This window comes from Myxocyprinus asiaticus, chromosome 2 (assembly GCF_019703515.2).
Source record: "Myxocyprinus asiaticus isolate MX2 ecotype Aquarium Trade chromosome 2, UBuf_Myxa_2, whole genome shotgun sequence".
Taxonomy (NCBI): domain Eukaryota; kingdom Metazoa; phylum Chordata; class Actinopteri; order Cypriniformes; family Catostomidae; genus Myxocyprinus; species Myxocyprinus asiaticus.
The window spans coordinates 9010522-9037697 of record NC_059345.1 but is presented as its reverse complement, the minus strand read 5'-3'; the positions used below and the strand labels follow the sequence as shown (position 1 = coordinate 9037697).

At 38.8% G+C, this 27176-nt stretch overlaps 1 protein-coding gene across 1 annotated transcript in view; it reads right to left on the bottom strand.

Moving 5' to 3' along the window:
* Positions 1 to 5284: 5284 nt before the first annotated feature.
* The window catches only part of vat1l (vesicle amine transport 1-like), a 41962-nt gene continuing 20070 nt past the window's right edge, over positions 5285 to 27176 (bottom strand). Inside the window, exons 8-9 of the mRNA XM_051647081.1 lie at positions 8497 to 8580; positions 5285 to 6105 (exon numbers count right to left, since the gene is read on the bottom strand). Coding sequence (XP_051503041.1) covers positions 6004 to 6105; positions 8497 to 8580 — 186 coding nt within the window. The 3' untranslated portion in view covers positions 5285 to 6003. The remainder of the gene's footprint in view (positions 6106 to 8496; positions 8581 to 27176) is intronic.

Sequence of the window (27176 nt, the reverse complement as noted above, 5' to 3'; positions counted from 1 at the left end):
ATTGTTGATTTTGTTGTTTGGTAGCTTCTTGTTTTGTGAGGTCTGAAGTTCATGTTTTACTCAAAATTACCTGTTCATGATCAAAACAATTATGTTAACTGTTACCATCATTGTGTTTTTATACACCAAGTGTTGAGGTCTGCATGCATAGCGCCATATTGTAATGCCGTTGCCAGTAATGCGAGGTGATGTTGTCTTACAGACTACATAGCATGCATGAAGTTTTCCTGTGGAAAGCTTCCATATGTCATCTGGTACACTGAATGTATTAATAATGAAAGTTCAAAATGTGGAATGTTCCAGTAAAGTGTTCATTTAAATTTTACTAAGCTTATTAAAATTTCATGTACATCAGATTTGTAAGTAAAAGTTACTCAAAAGTTAAATGAAGAGTTAAATTTACTCTCTCACTTCAATCAATATTATGTCATGAAATCAAGTTAATTTTACTTAATTTTACAGCATTAAATATTACTTAGAAACACTGTGTTAAAAATTGCGAAATAAAAATTAAGTTAAACTTACTCTTCGTTTTTTTTTTCAATGCATTGAAATTGTCATTTAAATAAATCAATATAAACTGAAAAAAGGAAATGGTCTACTGTTAGTGTATACACTGTACATAGATATATTTTTACACTTGTGTGTTAATTCCATCTGGCAAAACAGCTTAATTTGTTTGTAATCATGAATGTTGATTAGATCAAGCACACAAAGTATTGAACAAACTCTCTTGTGCATAAAGACGTCGTGGGAATATGAATAGGTGCACATTGATTTTAGTTTGGTTTTAGGGAGACAGAGGTGCTGTTGATAGTGAGGAAGTCCAGTTCAGAGCTCAGTGTTCACAGCTAAATTTAGAGTGTAATGCTGTGAGATGGAGAGAGTGAAGAGACGAGTGCAAAGAAGAGCAAACAGCCCAAGGGGAATATCTTTTACTGTGTATCTTTGAAACACATGACACTTGCCTTCAAATTCTTTTTAAAGACCCTCTCTCTGTTTAGGAATACAGAAAAACAAAATTTGTCAAACTTCCCATAGGGAAAAAAAAAATCCAAATGAGATCTTAATTATTGTAATTCCATGCATTTATATTATCTTTTAAATAAATGCATTTAACTGAAAAAGAAAATGGCCAGGGAACTAAAGACAGTGAGCATACAGTGGCAAGAATAAGTAAGTGAACCCTTTGGAATTACCTGCATGTATAAATTTGTCTTAAAGTCTGGTTTGATCTTCATCTAAGTTACAATAATATCCAAACTCAATCAGTATTAACTAATAATACACACATTTTCACATTGTTCTTATACATACTGAATATATCATTCAATCTTTCACAGTGTAGTTGGGAAAAAGTATGTAAACCCCTAGGCTAATGATGTCAACAAAAGCTAATTTGAGTCAGGAGTTGGCAAACCTGGTATCCAATTAATGAAATGAGATTGGAGGTGTGGGTTAGAGCTACTTTGACTTATAAAAAGCTCTCAAACAATTTGAGTTTGCTATTCACAAGAAGTATCTGCTGATGTGGACCGTGCCACGCAAAAAAGAGATTTTGGAAGACCTACGATCATAAAGCTGGAAAGGGTTACAAAGTTATCTCAAAGAGCTTAGAGAATCATCTGTCCAAAGGTAGACAAACTGTCTATAAATGAAGATGATTTAGTACTGTGGCTACTCTCCCTAGAAGTGGCCGTCCAGCCAAGATGACTCAAAGGGCACACCGCTGAATGCTCAATGAGGTAAAAAAAAAAAAAAAGAACCATAGAGTGACTGCTAAAGACTTGAAGGTATCATTGGAACTGGTTAACATCTCTGTTCATGAGTCTACTATACAGAAAACATTAAACAGGTATGGTGTCCATGGCAGGACACCACGAAGGAAGCCGCTGCTTTCCAACAAAAATATTGCTGCATCTGAAGTTTGCCAAAGACCACCTTGACACTCCACAACACTACTGGGAAAATGTTTTGTGTACTGATGAAACTAAGGTTTAATTGTTTGTGAAGAACACGCAGCACTATGTACGGTGTAAAAAGGGCACCACATACTAATATAACAAAATTATCCCAACGGTGAAGTACGGAGGACAGAGCATCATGATTTGGGGCTGCTTTGCTGCTTCAGGGCCTGGACGGGGCATTGAGGGAAAAATGAATTCCCAAGTTTATCAAGATATCCTACAGGATAATGTCAGGATGGCTGTGCCCCAGCTAAAGCTCATTTGAAGTTGGGTGATGCAGCAGGACAGTGAAGTATTTTCCCCATTCATTTCTTCCATAGACTTTTAATAAAATCCTTCATAAAAGAGTTGTGAGTCATGAACCAAACCAACCAGCTCCAAGGTGAATCACAACACCACAAACTTTGTTTTGAGGTAAAAACTTATTTGGAAATCTGACATGAAGACAAAGGTACAAGTGTACTTACTGTCTTTCATGAGGGCACCAACTACAGTCCAATGAAGCAATGCGAGTGATGTCATTAAATAAAAAACGATGGGAATAATAAAACTATTGATTTTAGTTTGTTTATTATAAGAATAGAAACAATATATTTTACGTTAATTGCAAAATATCCCAATATGTGAGGGTGAAGGGAGAACGACTCGATTAAGTCATTCACAGAACGTCATGGGAGTGCACTGTCGCTCCAAGGCACATTTCGCGGGTTTCGTTTGCCGTGGTTCTCTGAATGGTGGATCCTTCTCTGCTGCATCATGGGTAATGTAGTTGTTTACCATAAATTCCGTTATCAAACATGATTTTTAAACAATGAAATTGGGATAATGCGCACGGTTGGCTTCAACGGAAGCATATACCATCGATGAACAACCTCGTAGCTCACGGTAGGTCTGTCTTTAAAGGTTTATAAGTTATCGTTGAAAATCAATTAGTCTATGGGAAAAATGAATGGGATTTTTACTTCCGGAACCGGACTGTTGCGCTGCCAGACTGGGTTCATTTAATCTTCCACAGCACTGTGAATGTTTAATGGGTTGTGTTCAATAAAGACATGAAAGATTATAATTGTTTGCGTGTTGTTAGCTTAAGCACATTGTGTTTGTCTATATGACCTTGATGAAGATGAGATCACATTTTATAACCAATTAATGCAGAAAACTAGCTAATTCCAAAGGGTTCACATTCTATTTCTTGCCACTGTATAAAAAAAAAATCCATGGGAAAGGTCAAACACATTTTTATCACAGTTATATTTCACTTTTCTGAATAACAAAACCAAAAGGCCATTGACTGCTCTATTTTGAACTGAAAAGAGCAAACCAACTGTTAATGATTTCAGTGCCATTTCTGAGTGCAACCTCCAGGGTTACTGTGAGGAAGAAAATATAATCTAAAATCTGACTTTTGTCTATCATTCTCCGATCATCGGAAAGCAATTCTCATTGCCATGAAAAATTAGATAAGAGCCATTTGAAATGTTATTTGGCTGATTTGTGAACGGCAATGAAATGGCAAAAAGGCCATATCATAACTGTACACATACACACCAAAGAAATGGTCTGCAGAATATTTTATTCAGATTTCAGGTTTCATGTCTACCACAACATAAAAGCACATCTACCACCTAAAATTACACAGTAACAATAGTATGTCTTTAGCTAGAAATGGTTGCCAACACATCAGATGTGCAGTATTTCATCTTTAAGGCAAGTTTTGAAACACATCTCAAACACTGTAGCCCAAAATAAACTGAAAAAAACACATACTTTCACATAGGGATTTTCATATAATGCACATAGTAATGGAAACAATGTGTAATGTATTAAAGAAACAAGTGAACATGAACTGTGCTTGTATTAAGAGAGATGACAAGTTCTTGGTTCAATTTTTTCACATATGTGCACTGATTTTAGGTCAACAGAAAGTGATGTTCACACTTCTCAAGGAACAGAGCATAATGTGAGCCAGATGTTATCCATTAATTTCAACATTTATCCATTTATACAGTACTGTAATAAAAAGAAATCACACTAATTTGGGGAACATTAAAGTATACTGGCACCATCATTACAACACAAAAATATAGGTAACACTTTACAATGAGGTTTGATTCGTTAACATTAGTTAATGCTTAAGGCATAGTGAACTAACAATGAACAATGTTTTTTTTTTTTTTTTTTTTTAAAGAATTTATTCATCTTAGTTAATGTTAATTTATAAGTATACTATTGTTTGTTCATGTTAGTTCACAATGCATTAACTAATGTTAACATATACAACTTTTAATGTTAAAAATGTTACCAAAGGTGTTTCCAAAATTTAAAACACATGTGCGGGATCATAAAAAATAACAATAATTATCATGCTGTTTTCTTTTTTCTTTGTGATTTTAAATAAAAAAAAATTATGACTTTAAGTGTCTGCTTTACAAAATCTTAAAATAGGCAGATATGCAACAAAAAGCTCTATGATATTTTGTTTTTGTTGATTAATACTTTGAAAGGTTAAAGAATGACGACGGGGCCATGTTTAATGTGCACAAGCATGAATACAATTTCAGAGCTACAGCAGAGCACAAGAATATTGTTAAATAACGACTAAAATGTCAGGCTGCTCACCACACAGAACTTTCGTATGGCTTCAGAAGACTTGAAATGTAGCGCATAATCATATGGACAGTTCATTTAATGCCTTTTTTGAACTTGACAGCCCCGGGTCATTATAAGGAAGATTAGCGATTCTATAGGGGGCTATATTACATAGCTGATCGTGATTACTTGCTTACTTATTTAGGGATAGTTTACCAAAAACTGAAGATTCTCTCACTATTTACTCACCCTCATACCATCCCAGTTGTGTATGACGTTCTTTCTTCTGCTAAACACAAAGATTTTTAGAAGAATGCAAGTGAATGGTGACCAGACCCTTGAAGCTCCAAAAAGCACATAAAAGCAGCATAAAAGTAATCCATAAGACTCCAGTGGTTTAATCCATGCCTTCAGAAGTAATATGATAGGTGTGGGTGAGAAACAGATCAATATTGAAGTCCTTTTTTACTATAAATCTCCACTTTCACTTTTACATTCTCTAACATTTTGACAGTGAAAGTGAAAATGAAAATATATGGTAATAAAGGACAAAAACAAAAGAAGAATGTGAAAGTTAAAGTGGAGATTGACTGAGCAAGGAGGAGAATTTATAGTAAAAATTGACTAAAATAATTATCTGTTTCTCACCCACACTTATCATATTGCTTCTGAAGACATGGATTTAACCACTGGAGTCTTATGGATTACTTTTATGTGGCCTTAATGTCTTTTTTGTAGCTTCAAAGTTCTGGTCACCATTTACTTAAACTGTAAGGACCTACAGAGCTGAGATATTCTTCTAAAAATCTTCATTTGTGTTCTGCAAGAAAGAAAGTCATATACATCTGGAATGGCATGAGAGTGAGTAAATGATGAGAGAATTTTCATTTTTGGGTGAACTATCCTTTTAACATCTTGAGGTGTGAGAGATAAAGCATAGCACAGATGACTATTATGCTTTGAGCTGAAACAGAGAGGCACACTAAAAAATGTGACACACACACGTCATCCTCTGCACTTTTACCCACATGACAACAAAAAGCTCTTGTAGAAATGCTGCCATTAACTTCTCATAAAACACAGTCTCACACTCTCTTTTAACATTTTAACATTTCACACACACATTAAATCAGAAGCACTGCAATCTGTCAGTCCACTGATTGACAGACCCAAATAAAACATTCACAAGGCTGCACAAGGGGTTCAGAGGAAGTCAGTCCTACAATAACATTTTGGTCTAAAGTACTGTAACATTTCAACACTGCACTAAGAATGGCACTTCAGTTGTACATTTAACAACACAATTAGTGTTTTTAGGACTTTATCCTGCAAAAATGGCAATGATACAGACAAACAAAAGAGAATAAAACATCACACAAACATGTCACAACAGCACAGCTCAGGTTTGTGATAGTCTCTGTATGAGTCTGGGTTGAGGTGGATGGGTTTACTGAATGAAGGGCATTCGCTCCTTGTTGTCATTGTCTCCTTCATGTTCCTCCTCCTCCTCCTCGCCTGCTTCACTGGTCTCTGTGCTGTCATTCGCCATCTGAAAGAGAAAATGGACCATCATTCTCTGGAAAATGAGACTGACATCTACTTACTCTCTTAATTGTTTCTCGTATGGTAATGAATTTAACCCTCAGAGACAGAAGCATTGAAATTTATGATATATTTTCTTCTTTCCTCCTTGAAAGTCTTTTTAGTTGTGCTGTCAATCTATTAAAGTTTTTAATCGAATCAGTTTCATGATATGCAGATTCATTCATTTAATGAAAATGCAATTAAAGGAATATTCTGGGTTCAATACAAGTTAAACTCAATCAACAGCATTTGTGGCACAATGTTGATTTCCGCAAAAAATAATTTGACTCATCCCTCCTTTTCTTTCAAAAAAGCAAAAATCAATGTTACAGTGAGGCACTTACAATGGAAGCGAATGGGGACAATCTTTGGAGGGTTTAAAGGATGAAATGTGACGCTTATAATTTTAGCACATTAATTCTTCTGTTAAAACTCCGGTATTATTTGAGCTGTAAAGTTGTTTAAATCATCATTTTTACAGTCGTTTTAGGGTTTGTTGACATTGCTTCATCATGGCAACAAAGTTGTAAAATTGGCTATAACTTTGCACAGAAAAGGTTAGTAAGCAACTTTATTACACTAAAATCATGTTGACACACTGTGAGAAATATAGATTTGCTCTCAGTTTCAGGCCTACTTTTTCATTTTGGGCCTCCATTGCCACTAGTCTTTACTGACACGTAGAACTTGTTTTTATGTTCCTTCTGCTCTCCTTATCTGAAGCTCAAGGATTTCTTAAGCTCGTCTTTTAGTACAAACTGGTATAAACTGGTATTCTGATAGCGGAGAGCTTAGACTGGCACACAGATAGAGATGTCTGTTATTGACGCATGATGATTTTCCTTGATGCACTTTTCTGGTATAAATATGTTTGATTGTCAATAAACCTTTGAAGACGCTTTGATATCAATTTTGTGTCAGAGTCTCTTCCCTTGCAAGCATATTCCTGGACGAGAGGACAACAGAGAGTGCTGGGGGCGAAAAGGTCGAACTACATAGATTATAGGATTATATAATCTAACACACGCATATTGTTTACGTCTTGTGGCTATACTTTTGAAACAGTGAGTATTTTAACGTTTCTAGACTGGCCCCCATATAACTCTATTGTAAGTGCAGATAAAACCCTGCATTTCCCCGAAGACCTCCATTGATATCCACATACAGTGACTCCAAAAAGTATTTGGTGACTTAAGCCACACCAGAGACTATTTTAGCAGAGACAGGCCACTTTTATTAAAATGAATGGGAGAAATTGGAACGCTCAATGGATAAAGAAAGGAAGTCCCGTCTTACAGGTAAAAGAGCCAGTTACCTTTTAGATACAGACATCGCCTGTCAATCAACTCGAGAACACGCATGCGCATTAGCTATACTAGTCGGGAAAATTGAATTTTTTTAGCGATATCTGAATTAAAGAAGCACAATTTATGATTACAGTGTTGTCAGATTTTACTGCTGATTTGAAATGTTCTTTGATCGTAATCTTTCCCCATTCAAGTAGATAGGAGCTGCAATGGCATGACTGGAAATAGCTTCCCAAAGATGGCCGACAGTCTTCAGACTTGCTAGAAAGACCTTGTTGGAAGGCAGATTTTTGCTTTTTTTTTAAAGAAAAGGAAGGGCAAGTCAAAATAAATGTTTGTGGTAATCAATATTATGCCACAGATGCTGTCAACTGAGCTTAAATTGTTTTGAACCCGGAATATTCCTTTAATCTCATGTCAATATGAGATTAGAATGCGCTTTGCCCTCCACATGACAAGCGTTGCAGAAAGCGTCATGGAGGAACAATTTTACGAATTTGCCATGAAAGAAAGCGGGCAATGTGCACAATAATAATTGAAAACATTTATTTGGAAGAGACAAAAAAATGCTAACTGCTCCGATTGCAGAAGGTAAGAGTAACTCAACAAGTAACTCTCTCCTCTCCTCCAACAGCTGGTGTGTGGTGAGTGTACTGGTGCACTATGGCTGCCGTCTCATCATCCAGGTGGATGCTGCACACTGGTGGTGGTTGAGGAGATTTCACTGTTCTCTATGCAAAGTGCTTTGAGTAGTATCAGAAAAGTGCTATATAAATGTAAAATTCATTATTGGCAAGCCAGTGTCTTATTCAAATGTGCCTTTATGCTTTGTAACACATCATTTTTGTTTTCCGTCACAACTGTTGAAGAGTGTAATGAAATCCACGATATTTAAAAAATGTTTTATGCAAGACATTATGAAAACAAAAATAGTTGACATTATATTTAGAATGTTTTGCTCATAAAGCAGTGTTTTTGTTTGCTGTGTTGAGATGTTTTACAGAATACTGGTCAAAATACAAAAGCAGGTTTTCAGATGACTCACTCACCAAAGGCGTGGGAGACTTTTCCACATCCAAAATGAGCTTTCCTATGTTCCCCCTGTCATGGATTCTCTGCATGGCCTCCTTCACCTACGGTTTAACACAACATGAGCAACATACAACAAGCATCCAAAAACATACACCTCATTAAATCTTATAGATGTCTTCCTAGCTCTCATAAGGGGTGCGTAAGCTTCAAGTTGCCTTGTTTGTGGAGTGCCACAGACAAGACTGAAGGTGGCAGCAGAGTCAATGTACTCTTTGTTTTTTAATTTACAGACTGAAAGGAATAGTTCTCCCAAAAATGAAAATGTTTACTCACCCTCATGCCATCCCAGATGTGTATGACTTTCTTTCTTCTGCAGGACACAAATTTAGATTTTTAGAAGAATATCTCAGTCGGTATATACAATGCAAGTGAATGGGTGCCAAAATTTTGATACTTTAAAAATCACATAAAGGCAGCATAAAAGTAATCCATACAAATCCAGTGGTTAAATCCATACCTTCAGAAGTGATATGATAGATATGGGTGAAAAACAGATCAATATTTAAGTCAAGTTTTGCTAAATATTCTTCTCCCTGCCAGAAGGGGACCTATGCATGAAGAATGTGAATCACCAAAAACAAAAGAAGATGAATGTGAAAGTTAAAGTGGAGACTGACTGAGCAAGGAGGAGAATTTATAGTAAAAATTGACTAAAATAATGATCTGTTTCTCACCCACACCTATCAGATCGCTTCTGAAGACATTGATTTAACCACTGGAGTCTTATGGATTCATTTAATGCTGACCTATCTGATTTTTGGAGCTTAAAGATTTTGGCACCCATTCACTAGCATTTTATGGACTAATAGAGCTGAGAAATTATTTTAAAAATCTTTGTTTGTGTTCAGCAGAAGAAAGAAAGTCATACACATCCGGAATGAAATGAGGGAAAGCAAATAATGAGAGAATTATCATTTTTGGGTGAACTATCCCTTTAATGATCATGCTTTGTCAGTTTGCAGCTCTTCAGTCTTGGACAAAAACTAAGCAGTACATTTTTTTTATAGCTATAGAATAATACTTTCCAAATGTAAAAAAAAAAAAAGAAAAAAAAAAAAAAAAATTCATTGACATTTAGAAGATGTTTTTTATCCACAGTGACTAATAGTTCTGTACAGCAATCTGGTCTTAAGTGTCTTATGCTGTCTTCATGTGCTATCGGAATTATCCTCCTTCCCACTTTGAAGTGGTAATTACGAATACGTTTGTTCAAGTGCTTTGTTGTCAGAAAGAACAGGAAACATGGATGATGCCAGGTTCCTCAAGAATACATCATTCCTGAGGAAATTTTATTTTGACACCATAATACATATTACTCAGTTAGCTTGCTGACAATAATGGAATTTTGGTCAAATACAATCTATTTTCATGGGGTAAAAATGTACAAGATGCATCAAATGGTTGCTGATATATATATATAGGTACACTACCGGCCAGTAGTGTACGTATTTAAAATGTTTTTAAACACTTATTCATTCTTTATTATAATTTTTTCTTCACATTGTAGAATAATAGTGAAGTCATCAAAACTATGGAATAACATAAATGGAACTATGGGAATTATGTTGTGACTAAACAAAATCCAGAATAAATAAAAACTGTGTTATATTTTAGCATCTTCAAAGTAGTCACCCTTTTCCTAGAATTTGCAGACATGTACTCTTGACATTTTCTCAACCAACTTCTTGAGGTATCACCCTGGGATGATTTTTAAACAGAATTGAAGGAGTTCCCATCTATGTTGGGCACTTATTAGCAGCTTTTCTTTATTATTTGGTCCAAGTCATCAATTTAAAAAAAAAAAATTTTTTAATTAAATTTTAGTTTTATAATGAAATTAATTAATATGGTGGCACAATTATATTTTTGTCTACAAAACTAATTTCAAACATTTAAGCATACGCCTTCAGATCAAAAGATTTTTAAGATCATGAGAAACATTTCAGTCAAGTATTTCAAAACTTTTGACCGGTAGTGTAAATGAATATGACCGAAACAACAAGGGCTAAAAAATTAGCTGTATTTAGAAAAATAAATAAAACCTGTCATTCACTACAGAAACTGTACTCTCCTCTGCCATGTTGAAAGTTTACGACTCCTCCCATCTTGGCATCTCGGGTTTCAAAATTATTTTCGACATTCCCAGTCGTAATTACTACTTGAGGGGTCGTTCATGTTCAACTTCCAAGTGGGAAACTCATATTTACAATAATTCTGATAGCACATGATGGCAGCATTACTCCAGGGCACAGCATGAATTTTATACTGAAATAACTGTGGTATCATTCATGAATCAGGTCATTGCTTTGTTTAAAAGTCTTATAAAAATATAAAAAGCAAGTTTATCTAGTTTTAGATAAACAAATTACTCAAAAAAGTAATCAGCTATAAATCAATCATTACATCTCTAAAAATTGTAATCAAATTACTTTACTAATTGATTCTTGGTAAAAGTAATCACATTACTAATTACATTACCGTCTCGGTTACTGTTGTAACCTCCGTTCCCTGATGGAGGGAACGAGACATTGTGTCGATGTAGTGACACTAGGGGTCACACTTGGGAGCCCCAAACACCTCTAATCTTTGAGAAAAGGCCAATGAGAATTGGTGAGTAGAATTTGCATGCCACTCCCCCCGACATATGGGTATAAAAGGAGCTGGCTCGCAACCACTCATTCAGGTTTTGTGCTAAGGAGCGGAGACAAGGTCCCGGCCATTTCAGCGGATAGTACCGCATTGTGGCAAGAGGGACACAACGTCTCGTTTCCTCCATCAGGGAACGGAGGTTACAAGAGTAACCGAGACGTTCCCCTTCTGTCACTCACTCGACGCTGTGTCGATGTAGTGACACTAGGGGTCCCTATAGAAAAATGGCACAACAGCTGGACCGTGTTACGTGAACTGCCGATGCAGGTGCAAGCAAGCTGCTGTGTGCGTAATAGCAGGTGCATCAGTCCAAATGTAACCTCCCCCAATGCCCCACAAGACGTCATGTAGTTCCCCACATCCCAGAGGCGGGGAAGTGACGTGACTAGCATGGGAGCAGGCCACGCAAGCCGCTGCCTTTTCTCTCTATGTTTTCTCTCCACAGAGTATTAGATTCGGCTGGGGCCATCTAACGCTATTACACGTGCCGGGGAAGGTGTTCTTTTCCTTTCCTATTCTTTCAGGGGGAAAAGACCCCACGGAGACCACATCCTGCCTGGAGGGGAGGTAACATGTGGCAATATGTCACATGGGCTCACCAGCTGCAAATGGAAGATGTGCGGTGGTAGGTCCTGCCTGGAAGAGGAGGAGCTCTACAAACACAGCGACCGGGGGCAGAGAGGGCTCTACCCAAGGGAGACACGGGTCTGGCGACAGGGAGACTGTACTGCGGAAAATACATCACAGGGGGTTACCGGAGTAACTGGCACCTGTGGAGCACCTATCCCAGTACAGGGCATATTAGTACCCGTGGTGGATCCGGCTGCGAATTCCTCTGCTGAATTCACAAGCCACAGGGCTAGGGAGGAAGGACATCCAGGGTTCACGGTTCGTGAACACGCATGGGAGAAGAAGCGCACATCTCCGCCTCACATATAGCTTTGCTATACACAAGCAATACATCCGGCCAGCTGTTCCGTATTACCAAACTTACCTGTTTGTACCTGACAAAACACGGGGACGAAACCAGCTCAACCCGGAGATTGTAAAATCTCGCAAAGGTATTGGGTGTTGTTCATCCTGCAGCTCTGCAGATGTCTGCTAGAGAGGTGCCATTGGCCAGTGCCCATGAGGATGCCAGACTCCTTGTAGAGTGTGCTCGTACACCCAAAGGGGCGGGCACGGACTGGGCTTGGTATGCCAGAGCGATGGCATCCGCGATCCAGTGGGAAAGCCTCTGTTTGGAGACAGCGTTCCCTTTCTGCTGTCCACTGAAGCTGACAAAGAGCTGCTCAGAGCGTCTAAAGCTCTGCGTGTGATCCAAGTAGATGCGCAAAGCACGCACCGGACACAGCAACGACAGGGCCTCCCGAGGCAGCGCTTGCAGGCTCACCACCTGATCCCTGAAGGGGGTCGTGGGAACCTTAGGCACATAGCCCGGCCGGGGTCTCAGGACCACATGAGAGTCTACCGGACCGAACTCCAGGCAAATATTGCTGACAGAGAACACCTTCAGGTCCCCAATCCTCTTGATGGAGTTGAGCGCAATCAGGAGGACTGTCTTCAAAGAGATGGCTTTCAGCTCTGACTCTAGCGGCTCAAACGGGGCTCTCCGAAGGCCCAGGAGGTCCATGGAGAGATCCCATGAGGGATCAACGGCAATAGCCTCCGCAGGGTGAGCAGTACAGCCAGCAACTCGAGGCAGTTGAAGTGCCAACACAGCCGTGGTCCTGTCCAGGAGCCAGCGGCTGCGTGCCCGTTGCACACGGCACCCCAGCCCAACTTGGAGGTGTCTGTGGTGACCATGACGCATCTGGATACTTGCTGTAGGGGGACTCTTGCCCGCAGAAACACAAGGTCTGTCCAAGGGCTAAATAAGTGGTGGCAGAGTGGCGAGATAACCACGCGATGTGTGCCACGCTGCCATGCCCATCTCGGGACTCGAGTCTGAAGCCAGTGCTGAAGTGGTCTCATATGCATCAACCCGAGCGGCGTGACCGCCGCCGAGGATGCCATGTGCCCCAGAAGCCTCTGAAAGCGTTTCAGTGGAACCGCTGTCTTCCGCCTGAATGACTTCAGGCAGTTCAGCACCGACTATCATTGAGACCGAGTCTAACTCCATGCCGAGAAAAGAGATGCTCTGAACCGGGGAGAGCTTGCTCTTTTCCCAGTCGTGTCTAACGTACCTGTGGGTGGGGCCTCGTGGCAGGGGGAGCAGGGGACGCCACGTCGAGGAGCCTTGCTTCGTCTCGAACTCGTGGCTGCACTGAGGGGGCCCTCTAAGCACTTACCTTGCTCCATGTACCCGGTGTCGGGGGGTCGGTGACAGGGGAGGAGGGACTTTTTGCCTGTCCTCGTAACTCGTCACAACCGCCTGGCCGTGGGTGTGAGTGTGGTGCAGTAGGGGCGCGCGAAGGCGTTCGCGATGTCCAAGTCACAGGTGCTCAGTGTCTGGTTGTCGTGATAACGGCAGTCGTAAACACTGACCGTGTGACCCAACTAGTGAGGAAACCACTCTTTTTTTTGAAAATGTGGGTAAGGTGCGGCAAACACAAAACAAAAGGGAACACAAGATTTACCTCCCGGCCCTCCAACGGGGGACGGAGTGGTCAGGATACCAGCTCCATGGTAGCAGCGGACATCTCCCTCCCTGGTTGTCCGTCTCAGGGGTGCTTAGGGGCCTTCCGGGTCCTTGCGCCTGGTCATGAGGTGGGGGGGGGTGTCGGCTTCCTGTGGGGGGCTCTACACTGGAGCCTACAACTGGGCTCGGGCTGTGGCGGAGCAGCCTGGGCTTTCGGCTGTGGTGTGCGGCTGTGAGCAGCGCCCCGAACTCAGGAACCAATTATCTAGCCGCGAGGGCTCAGGGGAGGGTGGAGGATTCCAGTCCAACCCGACACTCACGGCGGCCCGGGCAAGCATGGCAGTCAGCTCTGCGTCGGACTCAAACTGGGCGGGCACGCCCGAAGGTGGCAGCCCAGTCCAGTCCTCGGCATCCGACATCGCCAGCATGCTCTCCGATGCAGCGATTGAGGACTCATCCTGCTCACAAGCCCCAAAGGAGATGTTAAGCTGGCCATGAGGCGAGCTAGTCTCACCTCGGAACTTGACGGGGGCAAACGAGCGTGCTGGGGAGGTCCACGGGGATTTACCCAGCAAGGCCGCGCCCATTGGGGTCCCCAAATCGCCTCCAGTGCCAGCTGGGCCGGCCTCACACCCGTAGGTATAAGGCCCAGAATGGGGGGCGGCTGGAGTGGCTTTCCCTCCGAGGAAGGAAAGCCACGACTGCAACGTTGCCATGGTCATGTTCTCGCAATGAGAACACGAACAATCCACAAACGCTGACTCAGTGTGAGCGTGGCCCAGACACATGAGGCAGCACCCATGGCTGTCGGAAGCGGAGAGATAACGACCGCATCCAGGAATTACACGAAGACGAAACAGCATTTTTAAAAAGACGTTCACGTCAATGTGCTGCTCTTATAGAGGAAAATACACTCTTTGCAGAGATATATACTCTCTTAGTAGCGCTGTCGAAGCGCCCAGGGGCGTAGTCTGCACTAAGCGTGCAGAAGGAGAGAAAGCCGCTGGAAAGCGCCATATATCCATAAGCATACGCTTCTATCTGAGATAATTCAGCTCACTGACACACAACCGCTCGGCTCCGAAGAAAAAATCTGAATGAGTGGTTGCGAGCCAGCTCCTTTTATACCTGCATGTCCGGGGGAGTGGCATGCAAATTCCACTCGCCAATTCTCATTGGCCTTTTCTCAAAGATTAGAGGTGGTTGGGGCTCCCAAGGGCGACCCCTAGTGTCACTACATCGACACAAGGTCGAGTGAGTGACAGAAGGGGAACTTTAAGTTACTTTCTAAAACAATTCTCTCAGAATAGTTTTGATTTCAAAATAACATTTATATTCCCTCCTTGTTCATTGTTGTTGTCCCTTCAGATGTCACAGAAACACAAACAAATGTAAATATTAAGATAATTAATGTTTCAAATGGGTTCTACATAAATAATATTATTTTAGAAGTATGTGTAACCCAAGAACTTAAAAGTAATTATCTTAAATGAAAGTCAGTAACTGTAATCTGATTACAATACAAATGTAATGTGTTACACTACTTTGGACTACAAAAGTTATTAGATAAAGTAATGAATTGCTTTTTTATTAGATTACACCAAACACTGGTACTGAGCTAGACATAAATAACATTGCTAGTGTCATAATATTTCAGGCAGAATCTGGAGTGCCACAGGTGTCTCTTCTAGGTCCGTTACCTTTTACAAAATTGTCCAAGCGGGAACATCTTCAAAAAAGCAGCTGGAATAAACCACACTATCTGTCTGAATTAGTGATGTATTCTTGTTCATCACTGTCAATTTTACCAGCTGTTAGCCTGACAATTCTAATCAAATCAGACATCTGACTTTGCTTCACAGATGATGTGTTAAAGAAACATCATAAGATTACAGTTCACACATCTGAGCATTCCATTCACCTGCTAAGGCACAGTTTTATGCACTAAAGCAACAAAGCATTATTTTCTTTAAAGGGATAGTTCACCCACTCTATTTTCAGGGAAGTTGTTATAAAGGCTCTATGTCAGTAACAATGAGATTCAGTCATTATTTAGTTACCCTTGTGTTGTTCTAATCCTGTATGACCTTCTTTCTTGTTCGGAAGACAAAGGGAGAAATTTGGAAAAATGTCCTGCTCCTTGTTGTCCATACATTTGCAGTGCATGGTGGTGACCATCTTTTCAAGCTTCAAAAGGATGCAAAATTATAATTTGAAAGTGTAATAAATAATTATATGCAACTTGTGCCTTGTTCTGTAGGCATACGATAAGGTTTAGTGAGAAACAAACTGAAATCGAATGTTTTATTTAGTAAAAAATCTTGACCGGCCATTGCTCTCCAGTACATATTCATAAGAGTGCATGAGAGCAGCAGTTCATGCAGCCCCTGCCAGCGAGACTGGGCATTCAAGTGAGAACTCGTTTGCTTTTGCTATAACCACAGCTATAACACAGCTGCACACAAAACAGGGAAACAAACTTACAAAACATGTCTGAAGAGTTTGAAGTTGGAGAGGAGATGTATTTCTATGCCCAGCCTTATTTGTATGAACTGGAGAACTCAGAAATTGGACTGACCAACCAGATAAAGTTTATAAAGTCATGTTTTTACCGAAAGGTTTAAATGTGTTCTTAGGACAAAGGTTTTTGTCTAACAAGAGTCAGGTTGGGGCATGTTGTCACATGTGTTTTAAATGCCATAAATGAATACAATTTATTAAATTAAACTATTTATGGCCAAAAATTTTTTTAATATTTTTATACATTACAGTTTCCATTTTTGTTGTTTCATGAATCCTACTGTGCTTCATAATTATTTTATTTTTTAATTTTGCTGAATGCCTGTAATAGGCTGTTTAATGCAGGTGTAGATTTAAAGAGAGACACAGATTTTGTTTTGGTGGTTGTGATGGTGGGGAAACGTTCCCCTGTCACCCCCCAATGTTCATATGAATCCTGCACCACTGGTTTAATGGCAGGTTCCACTATGACAACTTACCCCATAGAGTGTGACAATATGTCGCGCTACTGGGGCATGTTGTCACAAAAGGTCAATATGTGTTAAATTGATCTTTTTTTTCCTGGGCAACTGTAGGGGAAATGTTCAATAGCTTTTTTGTAGCCAAGACTTCAAGGTATGTGGTTATATGGAAATTGACTTTCAAAAATAAACCTAAATATTCACTGGACTAAAAAGTGTACTAACCACGGTCTCCCCTATACTAAACGATACTTAATGGCTGAAAATGTCTCTCAGTAACACCATAATTGTTCCCTTCCCCTTATTAGCAATGCCACTGCTGCTCTGCATATCAGTAGAGTAAGAGGTTTTATATTGTTCCTTCACTAAGCAGCATATTGTTCATTTCTTAAACATCAAGGGTCATTTCTCCAGCTGCATCCCTTAGAGTCACTTTAATTTCAAAAGCATTGAAAATATGTGGAGGTTTTGATTGTATCTGAATGAGTTCACTGCAGTGGCCCTGCAGGAATGAAGACAATCAAATGCATCAGTGGAAAGATTGCCTCAGTATATCCACAGAGGCACAGAATACACTCATTTTCAAAGCCTTCCAAACTATTCATTTATTCACCAATTGCTTGTAGAGCTAAATCGAAGACTCAGCCTACCCTATCTGTACCATGAATATGCTTATTATTAGAAACACCGTTTACACCTGGTATTAAGATGTGTTTCGAGTGATCCGATTTTTGCGCATTATGATAATGCAGTAACACAATGACATAGTGATTAATGTGTATCGTCATGAAGTCAGAGACCCTCCCTTTGAAATCTGAACACAAGTGGTCACAGGAGACGCATTTAGTAGAAGCAGGTTTAAGCAGCGATGTGTCTTGCCTAACCATGACATGTGATCGGAGCACCAGAGATGCATCTTAATGTCGGGTGCAAATGGGGTCAGAGAGACAAAAGGTGACTTCAGATCACCCTAAAGCAAGCTCAGGTTGATACTGGATTTCACCCTGTGGACTTCCCCTCCTACACACTAAAGCCATGGGAGTCTGTGGCCCTGGCACTCAACCCTCATCTCTAATCTCAAATAATACACTATGCACCTGGTCAAGACCAGCACTGTGCTGCCACAACAGAAGGACGTTACCATGACAAGAAACTGATTATAACAGGATTTATACTCCCATGTTTGGCCAACTATAAAATCTGACCATAACTAAATCCTTCAAAATTTCTAAGTGTGAATTTCATGAAAACATGTCCAGGTCACATTTCACTCCTCACTCCAAAAACAAAAAACAAAACAACAACAACTTTATATTATATATATGTAATGTATAATACTTTTAATTGTTTAAATTGTAAAATAATGCATTTAATATTTATATTGTAACTTTATATTATTGCATTATATTTTACATAAATAATAATAATAATAATATAGATCTAATAATAATATATTATAATCTATAATACTATAGATTCCATATTATATAGAAAAAAGAAAGATTTTTTGCATTGTGACAATTTTGTTTATGATAATTAAGCAGACCCCCTCCCCCTCCCTTTTCATTCTTATTATTCAAAATGATGATTCTCGTTACATTCTCATTACTGTATTATGATATTTATGGTATTTCAGTAAAAAAAAAAAAAGTATCTTTATAAATTCAGAAATAAAGGCAGAACCATAAATATTACCATGAGGTTTAAATACTTTGCATTTATATGAGATCATTATAATTTATCTCGATCGATCGATTGTTTGATAGATAGTTCGATAGATAGACATAAACTGGCACAATACCTAAGCACAGTGATCAAGCTTAAACTAAGAAACATCCTGACCATGTACAGATTTAGTGAACATAACTTTCCTATAGAAACAGACAGACACAGACAGACCTGGCTACCAAAAGAACAGTCTATGAAGTGGAAACAGAACTGCATTTTTTAACAACATGCCCTAATTACGCATAAATGAGGGAATGTTTCCCCTCACTTCACAACCCAACACAAAGACTTTAATCAGATACAACACAAGGATAAACTTTCATACCTACTTGGAGAAACCCCAACAAGCTCAAACATGACTGCGAGGCATGTCAAGTTCTGACCCGACAAAAAGACAACAAGTGGAACAGGACCACGACCGGACAATAACTGAAACACTGTACAACATGCATAAAATGGCAAACATAGTATAAAAAACTGCTTTTATTTACACTTTTTATAATTACTTTTTTATTTATTTATTTTTTACATCTTTTTCTTTAACTGTGTGTAAATGTGAATGTATGTAAATTTAATGTTACAATGCTTTGGCTATGTAAGCTGCTTTTTTTATCATGCCAATAAAGCTTCTTGAATCTAGAATGATAAATAGAACGATAGATGGAATGATAAGCCGCTTTTCCACCATCGGGCCGAACAGTTCTGAGCACGGTACGGAACAGTTACTATAGTATTTTCACTTGAGCACGGTTCGGAACGGCATGATTATAAACCGTTCCCAGCCCGGAATTCTCGGCAACGTTAGCTAACCGTACTCAACCGTTCTCAACCGTGCTGGAGAAATGACTTTAGTACATGGTGACTCGTTTAGTGTATCGTCATGGTTTTATTATGATGGTTTAACTAGCACTGTAGCCGACATTTATTTTTCTACACGCCTTTTCCATCAGGGAAGTAGTTTACTAGTTCATTTAAACTCAAAATACATCAATATATTCTCATATACTATTTTTATATAATACTTATATAATATTTTGTCAATAAATATCCTTTTTAGCTAGTCAGGGAACTTTCTGCATGTTTGTGTCCAGTGGCAAACACAAGCCCTCAGCAAATGATGGTAAACCTCTCACCTTTTTCTCTTTACTTTACTTTTTGTGACATGGTCCGTGTCTTTGTTGTTTGTTAGCAGAGTAAAACCTCTGTTTACCTCTCACGCCATCGCCAACAGACGGATCAGTTATGGACATTCTCCTGATTTCAGCGCACCACATTGGAAAGAGAAACTAACCACGCCAACTGGCCTGGATTGCCAAGGAACGGTACAGTTTTGCAATGAGAACCGTTCGGCCTGATGGTGGAAAAGCAGCCATAGATAGAACGACAGAACGATGGATGAAATGATGGAATGAAGGATGGAATGTTGGAACATCAGATGGAACGATAGAACGACGGATGGAACGATGGAATGAAGGATGGAACGACAGATGCAATGACAGAATGACAGATAGACAGAATGTTGGAACATCAGATGGAACGATAGGATGATGGATGGGATGACAGAAGGAATGACAGACAGACAGATAGGCCCCGTTTCCACCTGGTATTAAGATGCGTTTCAGGTGATCTGATCACATGTGGTCAGCCCTAAATACATGTCTAAATGGGGTCTAAAACGTTTTGTGATTGGATCACAGAAACCAAATATGAATGTGGTCAAAAACACGTGTCCACATCGCATTTGAGGTGTAAACGCTAAAGCCCCGTTCACACCACCAGCGACATCGCACGAGACAGTGACACCATCCCATTCATTTTCAATGAGAGCACAGCGACTACCGGTGACACGAGCTGTTGCGACCATTGGCGACAGAAATCGCCATAGGAAGTGACAAGACAAGCTGAGAAAATGTCAACTTTATGCAAATGACGAGCAACATTCGCGAACAACTACCAATGAAAGTGAAGACAGTGTAGCTCACGTCATCCATCTCCAGGCAGGGTGAGTGTGAGATACTGGAGTCGACTCGAGTGCAGGAAAGATGGAGGAGAAGTTAAACGTTTCTGTGGGCGATTTCACTGTTCTGTATCATTTGTCTGTAGCCAAATCCATGGATATGGCCTAATAAGATGATGCGTGGAAAACCATGTCGGCATTCTGAGTGAGTTTGATTCATATACTGATATAACGTTTGTCTTGTTTAATGATATGATGCATTAAGCACTGCTGCAGGTTATATAAAACACTCTCCCTTGCAGAATGTGCATTTTTAGAAACAAAAGAACTGATTCCTTGTCAAATTAGAATGATATCTTAGTTTTATCGGCATTATCATCTGTAATCAGCATTTCAAACGCTACTATGGCCAGTTGTGCAGTCCACCAATAACGTTAGAGAGGCGGCAGCAGTAGGAACGCCCACCAGCAACACAGATCGCAAAGTTTAGCGACATGCCGCCCGCTGTGTGAACGGGGCTTAATCCGTCCTGTATGCATCCCGGCAGCAGTGAAGCTCCACCCCTCACCTGTCAATCAACAGCTGTGCTAAAACAAGAGTTTAAACTTTGCCATTTACAAGCAGCTTTAAAAGGAAATAACAGTCCAATCAAAAAAAAAACAACAAAAAAGAAAAACGGATACATACACAATCACGAGAGCTTCACGGATCTTCTTCAGTGTGTCTGGTATCAACACAGATGAGAAAGAACACATAAAGCTCCTTAAATACAGGTAATCCACTAAAATAACAGATAATTCTGCTTGACATGTTGTGTTTGTGCTTAGATTAAATTTCAACTGCATCTGGAAGAAACAGCGTGCCGTTTTTTTTTTTTTTTTTTTTGGCACTTTCTTCATCTTTTCTGAATTTGTTGTGCTTTATTATAATGCAGTAACACACTGACAAGTGATTGATGTGTGTCGTCATGAAATAGAGACCCTCCCCTCCAAATCAGAACACAAGTGGTCACAGGAGACACATTTAAGTGACCAGGTGTAAACAGCAATGTGTCTCATCTGAGCAATCACCCGAGATGCATCGTAATACCAGGTGGAAACAGGGCCATAGATAGATAGATAAGCCCTTGTGAAACATAAACTACAAAACTCTGAAGGCTTTTTGCATTTGTAAAACACCAACAAAACATTTCCAATATAAATGAGCAGTCTTGTGGTGACTCAAAAACACACCGTAACCAAGAAACCGTTCTATTACCGAACTATTCTATTTTGAAGTGTGAGGTACAGAGTGAGCTTACAGTGTGTTACTGTGTTCCCTGGTGTTACAGTGAGTACCAGTTTGAGCCTGGTGCCTTCACAGTTTGTGAGGACTATTAGTCTTTTGGCAGACACATCATCTGAATTTATCAGGCTGGTTGTTCTGTTTCAATGGTTTGAATACACAGTAATGATCTCGCCTACACTATTACCTTTTTAATGAAGTGCACACTGCTCACAGAAAAATCAAAAATATTTCCTTACACATTCATGTCAACCTAATAAATGGAAATGGGTAACACTTTACAATAAGGTTCCATTTGCTAACATTAGTAAATGCATTGGTTATCATGAATAAACAAATCTATTTGTGACAGCATTTATTAATCTTTGTTAATGTTAGTAAATAAAAATACAACTGTTCATTGTTAGTTCATAGTGCATTAACTAATATTAACATATTCAACTTTTTATTTTAAAAATGTTGAAATTAACATGAACTAAGATTAATAAATGCTTAATAAGTATTGTTCATTGTTAGTTCATGTTAACTAATGTTGTTAACTAATTTAACAAATGGAACCTTATTGTAATGTGTTACCTGGAAATGTAACCAGCTCAAAATTTCTGGGTGATTTTTCCCACAGCTAGTCCAAACTCCAAGAAATTGTAGACTCAGGGTAAATCTTCTATAGCAACAACCCAGAACATCCTACTACACTGTGACATAGGTCTCCACGATTATGACAAAATTAATAATTGTTGATTATTTCCCTTGATATTGCAATTATAATTATATATTTATTTTTGCAATGAACAAAATTGACATTAAAATACTTATTTTGTGTTGAACAACTGTGTTCCATATTCTTCATGTACTAGTCTAGACATCTAAAACAAGCTGAGAACTGTGTTCCTAAATTATTTTATTTGCAAGAAAAATGTTAATCAGATTTTGAATAAATTCTACACAAAAAAGCAAACAATGCAACAAGATATAAATAGTAGGTTGTCGTTACTGATATGCCGATAGACTGATTTACACTTTTCACGATTAGTTAATTGAGACAGCTGTAATTGTAATCTTGATAATTTTTTCGATTAATTGTGCAGCCCTAAAGTGATGTGCTACAAAAACACACTCAGATCACCTTAGCAGCTGCATAGCAAGACCTGGCATTCACAGACAACACCTGATTGTGTCGTCAAATTGAGATGGAGCAATTCTGTGTTACCTGTCATAACATTTCCAAAAATTTCATATAGACTAATAACTGGTTAGTCTCAGTGCTTTTGACGAAGAACTAATCACTTGAGGGTCATGGCATCAAATGTTTGATATATACTGTATATATTTTAAGGAACTAGTAGCAAGTAAATTAGATATATTCATCAGCCGAATTGTTCCTGCTTTGTTTTCTGGGTTATGTCCATGAAATAATCACAGAGACTGAGATTTTTATTGGCCAGAATACACAGCAAAGTGAATGACTGTATGTCGATAGTCAAAAGTCTGGCTCTGCAAGACTAGAGGCAGGCAATTTTAAATTCCTTTACATGAGGAATGCAAGTACATTGTTACTGTACTCCTCTGACTGTACTACTTAACCTTATAATAATTCAGGAGTACAGCTGTAGCCTTGAGCATTGTACTTTCCTTAAGCAAAACCTTTTTCCCTTGCAAGGATGCTGGTTAACACAGTGCTTTATGTGTGTGTGGGTGGCCTAGTCTTAACAGTATGCAAAAATAGATCAGTTATGTGCTTGTGCAAATGGTGTACAAATGATTTGGTCCTTCTGTCTTGTATTATGCATCAAATCTGACTCTCTAGAGCAAATGTTCACTTAGCCTCACAGTACGCGGAGCTAACTGGCCAGGGCTCTCAGGCACAGACCAATTAAGCAAATGTCCAACGCGCCTGTCAAGCATCATGCATTCAGATACAGCTGCACAGGCCTCAGGTCAGTACAGATCTAAATGCCTTAGCATTTGACTCAATGTGACTGCCAAGTCGCTATCCTGCCCGGTCACCAGACACCAACAAATTGGAGACTCCTGGTTACCACGACAACAGTGCATTGCACGGTGTGACGGAAAAGAAAATGTCACTGAGCGGTTTCTTTGTTGGGCGCAGCGGAGAGCAGCCAGTGAGGTTTGTTGAGGTCAGTGACGTGAGACGGCACTACATTCTAAAGTACAGATCAAATGAACAATGAATGGAATTCTTTACCCCCAACGGTTTGCTTAATGAAGGCTGAAATAGTTTTTACATTTCCCTTCACAGTCTCCACATACAGTTGTAGCCAAAACTATTGGCACCCTTGGTAAATAAGAGCAAAGAAGGCTGTGAAAAATATGTCTTTATTGTTTATCCTTTGGATCTTTCATTCAAATTATTCACAAAAATTTAACCTTTAATTGAAGTAAACTTATTGGCACCCCTAGAAATTCTTATGAGTAAAATATATCTGAAGTTTATTCCCATTCATATTTTAAATTTTACATGTTCAGCCATGACTTTATGTTTCACTAGGGTATAAATATGAGGTAACACACAAGCCAAATTCCCTTAGTCATTCATCACATTGGGTAAGACCAAAGAATATAGTTCTGATGTGCGGCAAAAGGTTGTTGAGCTTCACAAAATGGGAAGTGGCTATAAGAAAATACCTAAAGCATTGAAATAGACCATTTCCACCATCAGGACAATAATTAAGAAGTTCCAATCAACTGGAGATCTATCTTGTCTATAGATCTATTATGTCTATATTGTCTCCACGCATGCTGAGGAGGATGGTTCGAGTGGCCAAAAATTCTCCAATGATCACAGCTGGAGAATTGCAGGAATTACTTGAGTCTTGGGGGTCAGAAAGTCTCCAAATCTACAATCAGATGTCACCTACATTTACATTTATTCATTTGGCAGACGCTTTTATCCAAAGCAACTTACAAAAGAGGAAGACATAAGCGAATCATCTTAAGGAGACAGTGGTATGAAAAGTGCCATATTACAAAGTTTCACTAGCATCAGAATAGTATTCAAAACAGATTAATGTGCAACAAGAATTTTTTTTTATTTTTTACATCAACACAAGTTGTTTGGGAGGGTTTCAAGAAAAAAGCCTCAGCTCTCATCCAACAACAAACTCAAGTGTCTCAGTTTGCTAGACACTACTGGAACTTCAAATGGGACCGGGTTCTATGGTCAGATAAAATAAAAATAGAGCTTTCTGGCAGCAAACACCAGATATGGGTTTTCCACACACAGAGAGGTAGCCATATGGAAAGTACCCCATGCCCACGGTTAAATATGGTGGTGGATCTTTAACATTGTGGGGCTGTTTTTATGCCAGAGGTCCTGGACATCTTGTTTGGATACATGGCATCATGGACTCTATCAAATACTAAAAGATAAAAATGTAATACATGTGGGATCTACAATGTAATTATTTGAAATTGGTTAAATCTTTTCTTACTAAAATATTTTTATCAGCTTATAAGACAAGAACAGTCTACAACTACTTTAATAATGTTCTTTAATAAAATACTGTTCATTAACAGATAGTGTCAGCATCTGTTTTTTATGTTAAATTTTAACCAACAGTCTTGCGAAAAAATAGATACTGAATTATTTTAATTTAAAAACATAATAATTCCAATAATTATAAAATTATTTTAATATTTTTTTTTTTTTTTTTTTGGCAACACTTTACAACAAGGTTGTATTTGTTAGAATTAGTAAATAATTTTTAAAGCATGATTTTCAATCACGTTTTTCATTTAAACTGCTCAATGAGGACTTTATGAGCGCACATGGGAGCTGCCATGATAGAATCACATGACCAGCCGAATACTACTCACTTAATTTCAGTAACCATCCTGTTATTTGACACTTTCACTCATTGATTAAACTGTGGCTGATTGTGAATAATAAATTACTACAATGGCATCAGAAACTGAAAACTATTGATTTTAAATTATGCTGCATCCAAGCCACTAGGTGTCAGTGTAAGTGCAAGATGACACAAAGACAAATGTTACTGAGTGCACCTTTAATATGCAGAGACAACTATAAGTAAACCATCCATACCTGTAGGTAAATTTTCTCAAAAACGGTAAACACTGTGTTTCTGTTGTGCATAAGTTGCTCTGTTTTTTTTTTACTTTTGAGCGACCCGCTTAGACCCCACCAAAAGAGGGACTATCTCTTTGTTTGACCAATGGCAAATGGGGGGCGTATTCAGAAAGCTGTTTTGGAAACAAAGTTTATTTTTGCAGTTCCGTTTTGTGGCGCTAAAGCTTCTTCGAAATTATGTGTGTTGTAAAAAAGGGCTATACAAATAAAAATGACTTGACTTAACATGAACTAACAATGAACAATCCTTAATTATTTACATTATTATTAACAATCCACTATTTAATCTTGGTTAATGTTAATGTAAATATATACTATAATACATTTGTAAAACTATGTGCTATATAAAAAAATATATATTGTGTATGTTAACATTAGTTAATGCATTATAAACTAACATGTAATATCAATAAACAATTGTATTGTTTTTATAAATGAGCATTAGCCAAGATTAATAAATGCTGTAAAATAAAGTTTGTTTATTGTTAGTTTATAAAACCTAATGCATTAACTAATGTTAAAAATACAACCTTATTGTAAAGTCTTACTATTTTTTATTTATTTGTGTTGAAAATCAAAGTAAAGCGTTAACACTTTTTTCAGTTCAGAGAGTGAACTTTTCTGAAGACTCTGCTACATAAGTCATCACTAACTTGTTTGTGATTGTCTCCCCTTTCATGATTAGAAAGAAAGCATGTTTCAAATAGTGATATTACATACATCTTCATCTATAGATGAATGAATGGCTTACACCAGTTACTGATTAGAAAATAAGCACAAAATGTGCATGCAACACAGGCACATATTTTAGTGCCCTGCCAGCTAAATAATTTGTCCCCCCCCCAATTTTTATATATATATATACACTCACACACATGTATTTCAATATAAAAACATAAATGAAAATTGAATAATTTTTTTTTCTCCCATTTTCTCCCCAATTTGGAAAGTCCAATTCCCAATCTGCTCTAAATCCTCGTGGTGGCGTTGTGACTCGCCTCAATCCGGGTGGTGGAGGACGAATCTCAGTTGCCTCCGCGTCTGAGACTGTCAATCCGTGCATCTTATCACGTGGCTTGTTGAGCGCGTTACCGCTGAGACCTAGTGCGTGTGGAAGCTTCACGCTATTCTCCGCAGCATCCATGCACAACTCACCACATGCCCCACCGAGAGCGAGAACCACATTATAGCGACCACGAGGAGGTTACCCCACGTGACTCTACCCTCCCTAGCAACCGGGCCAATTTGGTTGCTTAGGAGACCTGGCTGGAGTCACTCAGCACGGCTCTGAACATTTTTTGATGTTCAATTTCACATTAAGAATGCCATTTTACATATCTTGCAAA